At 46.1% G+C, this 12,741-nt stretch overlaps 2 protein-coding genes across 3 annotated transcripts in view; one reads left to right on the top strand and one right to left on the bottom strand.

Moving 5' to 3' along the window:
- LOC135556712 (zinc finger protein 609-like) overlaps positions 1 to 12,741 on the top strand; it is a 648,963-nt gene that overhangs the window by 116,252 nt on the left and 519,970 nt on the right. The window lies entirely within an intron of this gene.
- Positions 10,763 to 12,741, bottom strand: part of LOC135555205 (zinc finger protein 609) — a 63,767-nt gene continuing 61,788 nt past the window's right edge. The window contains exons 2-3 of the mRNA XM_064987537.1: positions 11,114 to 11,962; positions 10,763 to 10,834 (exon numbers count right to left, since the gene is read on the bottom strand). Coding sequence (XP_064843609.1) covers positions 10,763 to 10,834; positions 11,114 to 11,830 — 789 coding nt within the window. The 5' untranslated portion in view covers positions 11,831 to 11,962. The remainder of the gene's footprint in view (positions 10,835 to 11,113; positions 11,963 to 12,741) is intronic.

Genomic DNA, 12,741 nt, shown 5'->3' with positions numbered 1-12,741 from the left:
AGCGGTGGTGAGTCTTAGGGGCATGAAGATTATAATGAAAAGTCAGACTTGAAGAGTGATCACAGAGCAGACATCACAACTTCACTGCAGCCTGCTCAGCCAGCTGGATGAGGGAAGAATTTAAATAGTTTCTCTTGGCAGCATCTGAAGGTGCTGCACGGCCAAACTCATTTTCAAACAGACAAAAAAAAAAACACAACAAAAACTGGTTGAAAACAAGCAAATACTTCTCCTTGGGGCAGAGAACTAGTCTCTGGCGTTTTTCCACTTTCTTCCTTCAAAGATGGAGGTCTTTGTATGGGTTTGATTTCAACAGCCAATAAACAACTTTAAGCTACAAGGGCAGACTGAGGCTAGCATTTGTTTTTATCTGGTAAACTTAAAACACGAAACTTTGACCGAAATGGGCTGACATATAAAGAGAAGACGAAATGCTGAAAGAATCACAGCTGTGGATGCGATCCATGTGTAATGCTGAGCATCTGGCTGACTGGGTTGGTTCGGTCCTGATTGGACTACGGCTCCCCTGTCAAGAGCAGCTCACAAGAAACTATTAAAAAAAAGAAAAAAGGTTTTAACTTGGCACAGGCCCTGCACTTTCCGGCTGTGTTTTCAATTATCCGCCACCCCATTTCAAAGGAAGTCACAAACACTCAACTTCAAGACAGGCATCCACTTCAATGAATCCCATTTAGGACTGAACTGTGTTGCACAATAACAAAAAGAGAGAACCTGCACCCACCACAAGAAGGCGGTTGCAGATTCTCTGAAAAGAGACTGCGGTGGTGGCAACATTATGGCTTGTTTTCCGGCTACTTTCCATCTTAAAATGGCACTGAACATGACAAATGAAGAGGTCTTCAGAGGGAGTCTGAAGAGAGGAATGTTAGCCTACCTCTTCCATTTGACTGAGCCTGCACCGGCATTCAAGATGTTTCATCTTGCCTACTCCAGGGCCCTATAAAATGCTTTAGATTTATTTGTTGTTGCCTGATTGGGTGTAGTTATACCCTTTAATTGAAATGCATACCTAGGAAGAGGCTGTTGTTTAGCGGTGTTTTTGTAGTGCAGACGTCATGGTAAAGTTATCAACACATAAATCCAATGGACCGCTGAAAATAATCAGAATACAATTCTGCCAGGTAAGCATAGTTTGGAGTTAACGTTTGGTAAATCTTTTACTTTAACAGAGGCTGTTTTCATTAGCTAGTATCACCGCTAACGGCTACACAAAATGGTGCACCACACACACAGGCATTTGTCTCTACTGTGGTTACCAAGAGGATTGATCTTGTAAGTTGGTATATCCCAGATGGAGAGGAGTAATTTTGGCACCCCTTGGATAGTTAACTTAATAGTTATAAACAATATAGCTATAAAAAAAATTGTAGTGAATTACACTTCGTGGGGTGAATTACTCACCCCACGAAGCTCCCATTTTGCTGGTTGTGCTTCTTTGTAAATAAAGACACCATGACTGGCTCAAAACGCTGTTTCAGGAAACGAGTACCGTTAAACTTCATGATGACAAATAATCTAACAGGTGAAATGATTGATGCTTTATCTATTATCTAATGCATAAGTTAACTGCGGGTATTTTATTTTATTTTAAAGTACTATTATTAAAATGTATTTCAAAAATAAAATTTAAAAATGACTTTTGACAGTATAGTAAAATGTTACTGATGGTATTTCAAAATACCCCGGGATACGGTGCATACAGAGCATTCAGGAAGTATTCAGACCCCTTCCCCTTTTCCACATTCTGTTACGTCACAGCCTTGTTCTAAAATGGATTAAATTACTTATTTCTCTCATCAATCTACACACAATACCCCATAATGACATCACAATAGCCCATAATGACATCACAATAGCCCATAATGACATCACAATACCCCATAATGACAAACTGAAAACATGCTTTTTGAAATGATAGCAAAGGGTCAGAATACTTATGTAAAGGCATTATTTTATTATTATTATTATTCCATTGATCATCCTTGAGATGTTTCTAGAACTTGGAGTCCACCTGTGGTAAATTCAATTGATTGGACATGGTTTGGAAAGGCACACGCCTGTCTGTATAAGATCACACAGTTGACAAGTCAGGAGGTCAAAGGAATTGTCCGTAGAGCACTGAGACAGGGTTGTGTCGAGGCACAGATCTAAGGAAGGGTGCCCAAAACATGTCTGCAAGAACAAAGTGGCCTCTATCCTTCTTAAATGGAACCACCAAGACTCTTCCTAGAGCTGGCCAACTGGCCAAACAAAGCAATCAGGGGAGAAGGACCTTGGTCAGGGAGGTGACAAAGAACCCGATGGTCACTCTGACAGAGCTCCAGCGTTCCTCTGTGGTGATGGGAGAACCTTCCAGAAGGACAACCATCTCTGCAGCACTCCACCAATCAGGCCTTTATGGTAGAGTGGCCAGACGGAAGCCACTCCTCAGTAAAAAGGCACGACAGCCCGCTTGAAGTTTGCCAAAAGGCATCTAAAGGACTCTCAGACCATGAGAAACAAGATTCTCTGGGTCTGAGAACCTTCCAGAATGGATGGGAGAACCAAGATTGAACTCTTTGACCTGAAAGCCAAGCGTCGTGTCTGGAAGAAACCTGGTACCATCCTTTTGGTGAAGCGTGGTGGTGGCAACATCATGCTGTAGGGATGTTTTTCAGCGGCAAGGACTGGGAAACTAGTCAGGATCGAGGTAAAAATTATCAAAATACAGAGAGAGAATACAGGTTCACCTTCCAACAGAACAACAAGCACACAGCCAAGACAATGCAGGAGTGGCTTCACGACAAGTCTCTGAATGTCCTTAAGTGGCCCAGCCAGAGCCCAATCGAACACACACACACACACACACACACACACACACACACACACACACACACACACACACACACACACACACACACACACACAGAGAGACAGAGAGAGAGCTGAAAATAGCTGTGCAGCGACGCTCCCCATTCAACCTGACAGACCTTGATAGGATCTGCAGAGAAGGGAGAAACTCCCCAAATATAGGTGTGCCAAGCTTGTAGTGTCCTGCCCAAGAAGACTCGAGGCTGTTATCGCTGCCAAATGTGCTTTAACAAAGTACTAAATAAAGGGTCTATATATATATTATATATATATATATATATATATATATATATATATATATATATATATATATATTTATTTATTTATTTATTTTTAATCAATTTTAGAATAAGGCTGTAATGTAACAAAATGTGGAAAAGGTCAAGGGGTCTGAATACACGGTACTGTATACAGCCCAACCCTAGTTTCCACTAGTTACCACTTCCACAAAGTCAATATTGGCCATATCGTAAAAATTGATGATTTTTTTTTTGTCTTAATTTAAGGTTAGGCATAAGGCCAGCAGTGTGGTTAAGGTTGTGGGAAAGGTTAGTTTTAGAAATCACATTAAATTAAGAAGATACATTTTAGAGAAAGGCTTTATGACTTTGTGGCTGTGGTATGATGACTGGTAGGTAGGTAACCAGGACTGCGTTGTCCCCTAGCAGAACCATATCTACATTGTGACTTCACGTTATCTTCATGATTGTGTTAATACTGTACAAAAAAATTACAATTGAATTACATTTTTAAAAAACAGTTTAAACATTGAGATATTTGTCACATCTATACTCTAAACACTCCTGTCTTTGGATTCCACACATTGACAGAAGAGCTGAGGGGAGTCTGGACTGGAGGGGAAACTACTAGATCACATGGGAGTTTACAGATCAAAAAGACTCATTTCTTCGGAGGCCGTGTGTACGGGAGACAGTTGCCCTGCTATGCGTAGTTGGGAGTGTGCTGCTCCTCAACAGTGTGTGCCTAGGTTTATACTGTTTTTGTCCATCCTCTGTGAGCAGAAAGACTACTTCAATGATGAAGGCTAGTTGTTCTTAGACTGTCCTCAAGGCTGGGGCTGTCTGGTGCAGGGATATCCTACTGGAATATGCTGTGGGGTGCTACTGTGGAGAAGGAAACCAAGGCTGGGGCTGTCTGGTGCAGGGATATCCTACTGGAATATGCTGTGGGGTGCTACTGTGGAGAAGGAAACCCAGGCTGGGGCTGTCTGGTGCAGGGATATCCTACTGGAATATGCTATGGGGTGCTACTGTGGAGAAGGAAACCCAGCTGGTGCAGGGATATCCTACTGGAATATGCTGTGGGGTGCTACTGTAGAGAAGGAAACCAAGGCTGGGGCTGTCTGGTGCAGGGATATCCTACTGGAATATGCTGTGGGGTGCTACTGTGGAGAAGGAAACCCAGCTGGTGCAGGGATATCCTACTGGAATATGCTGTGGGGTGCTACTGTGGAGAAGGAAACCAAGGCTGGGGCTGTCTGGTGCAGGGATATCCTACTGGAATATGCTGTGGGGTGCTACTGTGGAGAAGGAAACCCAGCTGGTGCAGGGATATCCTACTGGAATATGCTGTGGGGTGCTACTGTGGAGAAGGAAACCAAGGCTGGGGCTGTCTGGTGCAGGGATATCCTACTGGAATATGCTGTGGGGTGCTACTGTGGAGAAGGAAACCAAGGCTGGGGCTGTCTGGTGCAGGGATATCCTACTGGAATATGCTGTGGGGTGCTACTGTGGAGAAGGAAACCAAGGCTGGGGCTGTCTGGTGCAGGGATATCCTACTGGAATATGCTTTGGGGTGCTACTGTGGAGAAGGAAACCAAGGCTGGGGCTGTCTGGTGCAGGGATATCCTACTGGAATATGCTGTGGGGTGCTACTGTGGAGAAGGAAACCAAGGCTGGGGCTGTCTGGTGCAGGGATATCCTACTGGAATATGCTGTGGGGTGCTACTGTGGAGAAGGAAACCAAGGCTGGGGCTGTCTGGTGCAGGGATATCCTACTGGAATATGCTGTGGGGTGCTACTGTGGAGAAGGAAACCAAGGCTGGGGCTGTCTGGTGCAGGGATATCCTACTGGAATATGCTGTGGGGTGCTACGGTGGAGAAGGAAACCAAGGCTGGGGCTGTCTGGTGCAGGGATATCCTACTGGAATATGCTGTGGGGTGCTACTGTGGAGAAGGAAACCAAGGCTGGGGCTGTCTGGTGCAGGGATATCCTACTGGAATATGCTGTGGGGTGCTACTGTGGAGAAGGAAACCAAGGCTGGGGCTGTCTGGTGCAGGGATATCCTACTGGAATATGCTGTGGGGTGCTACGGTGGAGAAGGAAACCAAGGCTGGGGCTGTCTGGTGCAGGGATATCCTACTGGAATATGCTGTGGGGTGCTACTGTGGAGAAGGAAACCAAGGCTGGGGCTGTCTGGTGCAGGGATATCCTACTGGAATATGCTGTGGGGTGCTACTGTGGAGAAGGAAACCAAGGCTGCACTACTGCACCACTTCACCTCCCCTTCGAGGTCCTATAAACACACACAACCACAACGCCTGACTTCCGGAGTTTAAATGAAGCAGCCATGTTCCTATAAGTTCAAAGTAATGTGGAGAAGACACGAGACAGGTTGCCAAGCCAACAGTCAACTGAGAGGATCCTCTCCCAGCTCCAAACCGGTCAGTCCAGAGACAATGTGCACGGGAGTCTCTCTGAGCCACCCCACAATCCCTCTGCACAGCCCTGACTAACCCCGAGCTGCCTATTTAAGGAATGTGCTGTAATACAATAGCACCAGTCACAGGCCACCGTGGGCAGTGAGAGAGAGGGGGAGAGAGAGAGAAGGGGAGAGAGGGGCTGTGCTCAGGACCCTGTCGATCAAGTCACGCTGTAAAGCCCTGGATTTAGGTCCTGTGTAGTCCCAGTGGCACAGAGAGCCCTGGATGTAGTCCCTGTGTAGTCCCAGTGATACAGAGAGCCCTGGATGTAGTCCCTGTGTAGTCCCAGTGGCACAGAGAGCCCTGGATGTAGGTCCTGTGTAGTCCCAGTGGCACAGAGAGCCCTGGATGTAGTCCCTGTGTAGTCCCAGTGATACAGAGAGCCCTGGATTTAGGTCCTGTGTAGTCCCAGTGGCACAGAGAGCCCTGGATGTAGGTCCTGTGTAGTCCCAGTGGCACAGAGAGCCCTGGATGTAGGTCCTGTGTAGTCCCAGTGGCACAGAGAGGCCTGGATGTAGTCCCTGTGTAGTCCCAGTGGCACAGAGAGGCCTGGATGTAGTCCCTGTGTAGTCCCAGTGGCACAGAGAGCGCTGGATGGAGCCTGCCATTTCACAGGCACTGCTCACCACCCAGCCCACAGAATTTTTATTTTTACCTTTATTTAACCAGGCAAGTCAGTTAAGAACAAATTCTTATTTTCAATGACGGCCTAGGAACAGTGGGTTAACTGCCTGTTCAGGGGCAGAACGACAGATTTGTACCTTGTCAGCTTGGGGATTTGAACTTGCAACCTTTCGGTTACTAGTCCAACGCTCTAACCACTAGGCTACCCTACACTGCTCTATCAATCTAACCATCAAACTTCACTGCCGAGAGAGGAATGCTAGAGAGACAGCTTTAAGCCCCCCCCCCAGCATGAAGCACTTTCTCTACAGTGGAGTTCATTGAACTCTGACAAGGTTGCAGTAACTGGCAGTGAGGAAAGTGCCTGGTGCTGAGAAGAGGCATTTAGCTGAAAAATGACATAAACCTCTTGCATTGTTAATTAACTTGGAGACATTGGGTAACAGTAGGGCCCTGTAAAATCTTTTTTTTTTTTTTTTTTTTTAAATGTGCCTGCTTCCATTTGTTTTCCCCCCCCTCAAATTCCATTTCTGTTTTTTCAGGTTACTCTAATAAATAAAATAGATTTTAAAAATATAGATTTTTTTAAACTAAAATATTGGATGTTGTAAGTCAACAGAAATGCTAAAACCACATCGGATGATTACTTTTTTCATTGTCTTATTGAGAGACGAGACGGACTGTAAACAACGAGGAGACGTTAAAAATAATGTCCAAAAGCATATTAAATCATATCCAAAAGCAGATTACGGGGGATTTTTTTACAAAGAGAGAGTCTCATTCACCTCAAGTAATTCCAACACTGACAAAAGTAGAAACATGCAGTCATCATCACGGAGGTTAATGCCTGTACAGGGCACTGCAAATTCCCTGTGTTGTCAAACATGACCGATGCATGTGAAGGTCATGACAGATGCATGTGTAGGTCATGACAGATGCATGTGAAGGTCATGACAGATGCGTGTGAAGGTCATGACAGATGCGTGTGAAGGTCATGACAGATGCGTGTGAAGGTCATGACAGATGCATGTGAAGGTCATGACAGATGCATGGGAAGGTCATGACAGTAGCATGGGAAGGTCATGACAGTAGCATGGGAAGGTCATGACAGTAGCATGGGAAGGTCATGACAGTAGCATGGGAAGGTCATGACAGTAGCATGGGAAGGTCATGACAGTAGCATGGGAAGGTCATGACAGTAGCATGGGAAGGTCATGACAGTAGCATGGGAAGGTCATGACAGTAGCATGGGAAGGTCATGACAGTAGCATGGGAAGGTCATGACAGTAGCATGGGATGGTCATGACAGTAGCATGGGCGCTGACGACTACATAATGTCAGAAATGGCCCATTGATCAGACATCGAAGGCCACACAGGATGATACTAAGAGAACGGGGAGAAGGGGCTGTAGGATCTGTTCGCTGCTCTGGCCCCCCAATGGTGGAACAAACTCCCTCACGACGCCAGGACAGCGGAGTCAATCACCACCTTCCGGAGACACCTGAAACCCCACCTCTTTAAGGAATACCTAGGATAGGATAAAGTAATCCTTCTCACCCCCCTTAAATGATTTAGATGCACTATTGTAAAGTGGCTGTTCCACTGGATGTCATAAGGTGAATTCACCAATTTGTAAGTCGCTCTGGATAAGAGCGTCTGCCAAATGACTTAAATGTAATGTAAATGTATCTCTGTCAAGTAGCCATTGCTATGTTCTTAGCTTTAAAATTTGAGGTCAACCAAGACTTTAAAATATGTCTAAACAAATGACCCTAGACCTTTTATCTCTAGAGGGTCGATGAGATATCTTGTCCCTTTGTCACCGGATTTCCTGTCCTGCTGGCATGATCCTCACAGAGGGAGTCTTTACTACTTCTTCTCCTCCTTCCCTGCTCAAGACAGCGAGAGTGAGTTGAACTGACTGCCTCTTTCCATTAGATGTTAGAGGTCAAACACGCAGCAAGATGACACACGAAACCTCCCGCCACAGAGTTCAGATAGCCTGAGGCAGCAGTCCCAAAGCTCCAAAGATAAGCAGAAAACGCTCTCAGTGGGATCCGGACGGCCTCTTCAATACAGCGGAAGCAGAAAACCCTCTCAGTGGGATCCGGACGGCCTCTTCAATACAGCGGAAGCAGAATACCCTCTCAGTGGGATCCGGACGACCTCTTCAATAAGGCGGAAGCAGAAAACCCTCTCAGTGGGATCCGGACGGCCTCTTCAATACAGCGGAAGCAGAATACCCTCTCAGTGGGATCCGAATGGCCTCTTCAATACAGCGGAAGCAGAAAACCCTCTCAGTGGGATCCGGACGGCCTCTTCAATAAGGCGGAAGCAGAAAACGCTCTCAGTGGGATCCGGACGGCCTCTTCAATACAGCGGAAGCAGAATTCCCTCTCAGTGGGATCCGGACGGCCTCTTCAATACAGCGGAAGCAGAAAACCCTCTCAGTGGGATCCGGACGGCCTCTTCAATACAGCGGAAGCAGAAAAGCCTCTCAGTGGGATCCGGACGGCCTCTTCAATAAGGCAGAAGCAGAAAACGCTCTCAGTGGGATCCGGACGGCCTCTTCAATACAGCGGAAGCAGAAAACCCTCTCAGTGGGATCCGGACGGCCTCTTCAATACAGCGGAAGCAGAAAACCCTCTCAGTGGGATCCGGACGGCCTCTTCAATACAGCGGAAGCAGAAAACCCTCTCAGTGGGATCCGGACGGCCTCTTCAATACAGCGGAAGCAGAAAAGCCTCTCAGTGGGATCCGGACGGCCTCTTCAATAAGGCAGAAGCAGAAAACGCTCTCAGTGGGATCCGGACGGCCTCTTCAATACAGCGGAAGCAGAAAACCCTCTCAGTGGGATCCGGACGGCCTCTTCAATACAGCGGAAGCAGAAAAGCCTCTCAGTGGGATCCGGACGACCTCTTCAATACAGCGGAAGCAGAAAACCCTCTCAGTGGGATCCAGACGGCCTCTTCAATAAGGCGGAAGCAGAAAAGCCTCTCAGTAGACAAGTTTCCATCCAATTGGCAACAGATTTTAATATGAATATTCTACAATCTGTATAAACTGTGGACTTGTGGAGGATAAAAGTCTGAACGTGATGACATAGTACACACAAAAATGTACTTTTTTCCACTTTTGTTTTCATGTACTGAATAAAAAACAAAAGTTTAACTCTACTGATAGTTTTGTCACAAACTGTTGCGTTAAATAGTGAATGTACCTCCTCTGGTCTTGGTGCCTGAGCTCTAAGACAACAGCTCGCAGATACAGTGCAGATAGGCTAGTCTACATGATGAGATTAAAATGGATAAGAGACAATGTTATTTTGTGAAAACGGCAGCCATGATGACGTCACCAGAATAAGACCATTGATATTTATTAGAAAGGAGCATCAAGCTCATCACCTTGCTCTTTCACCTCCCCTGTGAAGTTCATCATAACTTATTTCATCTGTAGCCTAATAAACTGTATTCTTTCCCGATGAGTCGGAGTGAGAGGACAGCGCAACATGTCATAACGTGACTTCATATCATCAGTTTACTTCAATATTATTGTTATTACAACAATATTTATGCATTAAGGCGTTTCCACCATCATTTCTCACGTAACACATTTTACAAAAAGAAAAAAAAATACAACAATATTTATGCATTAAGGCGTTTCCACCATCATTTCTCACGTCGAGCTAACAAATAATCTCAAATAATCTGTCGGCATTTATAAAATTATACTGAAACTTTCTGTTTCCATCACAGCTGTTGTGAGTTTTTTTTTTTATATATATTTGTTTATATGATATGACTGAACTGTGGATGGAAACTTGCTTGGTGGGATCCGCATGGCCTCTTCATTACAGCAGAAGTAGCACACAGCTCAAAGTGACAACCCAAAGTGACAACCCAAAGTGACAACCCTTGATAGTGCCACCCGATGAACACTTTAAAAGGCATACTCTCGTCATGACTTGGAGATCAGTAGCCAGTAATTATGTCTAATGGGTAACTTTAGCCTGAAGGTGCCCCCCCCCCCCCCCCAGCTGACTAAGTGCAGGGCTGGAAAAGGCAGAGGCTTATTGATGCTCTCAACAAAAAAATCTGTTGCCAGGACAAGACATCGGACACTTCCCCTGGAGCTTCACTTTAGTCTCAGCGCCTGGCGGTGACATACGGCCGACAGGTGGAACTGACGTCCTGGTGCAAAGCCTCTTCATGAGATAGTTTTACCAAACCCTCCAGGGACCCTGTCAGTAACCTTATCAGAGAACTGCGGAACTCTGGCTTCTCACATCTTTGGCATCTGGCACACTGAATCCTTCCCCCCCTCGCTATGTCCACAAGCAACCCATAGCCTTGTAAAAACAAGTCTGCCAATTTGAGTGCCTGAGAACACCAGAAGGTTTGCAAATCCTAATGGCAGTGAAGGGCCTGAGCAGTAACCCATTGCTGAAATGACTAGCAAACAGAGGACAGGAATCTATGGTATGTAGTGCTACAGACTGATGCCAATGTTGTGTCTTGCAGAACATAATTCACTTTTTTCTGGGCTACGGGGTGTGTACAGCAGCGTAAAAGTCCCCCGAGGAGGAGACATTAGCGTTAAGATAGAGCCCCATGCACTGCTTAACACCCATCAAATTCAGTGATTACATGAGAGGTTTCGAGACGGTACAAAGCTCTTATCCCCCCACACAGAGAACTAGATTACATCTGTTACTCACTCCACTTGAAAGCAAAGTGCAACATTAAAATCTCCTAAATCACTTGGTCACGATGAGCTAGACATACTAATACTGCAGCAGCAAACAAACAACCAGCATCTGTCATCATTCAAATCAGTTGATTAAACAGCAGCCAAACGCCAAAAAAAAACGAAGACATGATAGCTTGTTTCTTACCTTCTCACTTTTCATTTTCTTCAGGTTTCTGCATTCGCCGTTGTCCATCTCCTCTGGCTCACTTTTAATGGCTAACGGTGGTGCAACAATCCGTGTGGAATCCAGGGCGATATTCCCAAGTTGCTCAGCCACAGCCAAGTCTGTACTTTGCGTACCCTCAAATGGAACGCCACGACATGCCAAAGGCAACACTAGGACACCTACATCCTTCTCAATAGTAGCCACAGATTCACTTCTCTCCTTCTTACTTTTCACAGAAACCCCCTCCTTGTCCTTCTTTCCACCAGGAACATTACGGGAGGCTTTGCTGCTCTTCTCAGCGCCCTTTCCAGAGTTTGAGTTCGCCGCGGGACCTGTGACCTCACCCTGGGTTCGCACCGGGGTGTCTTTCTTGGCCCCGTCTGTAACCGATGCCTTGCCACTGTCCTTTGAGCTCTTACTACGCTTTGATTTGGGTTTACTCTCTTTGCCTTGAACAGCGGGTACGGGGCTAACGAATGTAATGTTGTCGGGTAGAGCTGCTACAGCGCTGGGAGGGGCAGCCATGCCCCCACCGTCTTTAGTGCCAGACATCTCAAGTTTGTCCTTTTCTAGGTCTGCGTCAAGGTCAATGATCAGATTGCCAACACCGATGTCCCATTCGTCACCGCTGTCGTAAGTGTCCACCGCATTCGAGTCCACACCTTTCCCGCCTGCAGTGCCACTGCTTAGGGACATCTTAGTGCCAGCGGCCCAGGCGCGCCACAGTTCAGTCTGACCTTCTCAGACCACTTGGGGCAGTGGGAGAAGGGTTTCAGCAGCTTTAGGGTCTTCTCCGTATCCCCTTCCCAGTAACCCACATTGTCTGCTCTGTAAAGGGAGGAAGAAAAGAGGTGTGAAAAGTACGCAGTCAAAAGTCGAGCTCTAACATTCCAAGATAAACTATAATGACATCATCATCAGATACTTGTAACACAGGAAGGTCTGGCAGGCAAGACAGTATCCACTTTCATAAAGTATTTGTAAACCTTCAAAGCACTTTCAGACAATGTGTACAAAGAATTATTCCTAAACAGGTGCCGGAGGGAAAGTGTAGTCTCTGTAGCTCACTGACCTAATGTGTAGTCTCGTTGACCTAATGTGTAGTCTTTGTAGCTCGCTGACCTAATGTGTAGTCTCTGTGTAATGTGTAGTCTCTGTAGCTCGCTGACCTAATGTGTAGTCTCTGTAGCTCGCTGACCTAATGTGTAGTCTCGCTGACCTAATGTGTAGTCTCTGTAGCTCGCTGACCTAATGTGTAGTCTCGTTGACCTAATGTGTAGTCTCTGTAGCTCGCTGACCTAATGTGTAGTCTCTGTAGCTCGCTGACCTAATGTGTAGTCTCGATGACCTAATGTGTAGTCTCTGTAGCTCGCTGACCTAATGTGTAGTCTCTGTAGCTCGCTGACCTAATGTGTAGTCTCTGTAGCTCGATGACCTCATGTGTAGTCTCTGTAGCTCGCTGACCTAATGTGTAGTCTCTGTAGCTCGATGACCTAATGTGTAGTCCCTGTAGCTCGCTGACCTAATGTGTAGTCTCTGTAGCTCGCTGACCTAATGTGTAGTCTCTGTAGTCTCGCTGACCTAATGTGTAGTCTCTGTAGCTCGCT

Source organism: Oncorhynchus masou, chromosome 15 (genome assembly GCF_036934945.1).
Source record: "Oncorhynchus masou masou isolate Uvic2021 chromosome 15, UVic_Omas_1.1, whole genome shotgun sequence".
NCBI classification, from domain to species: Eukaryota; Metazoa; Chordata; class Actinopteri; order Salmoniformes; family Salmonidae; genus Oncorhynchus; species Oncorhynchus masou.
Note: the sequence above shows the minus strand (reverse complement) of the source record. Positions and strands in the feature narration are given on the sequence as shown.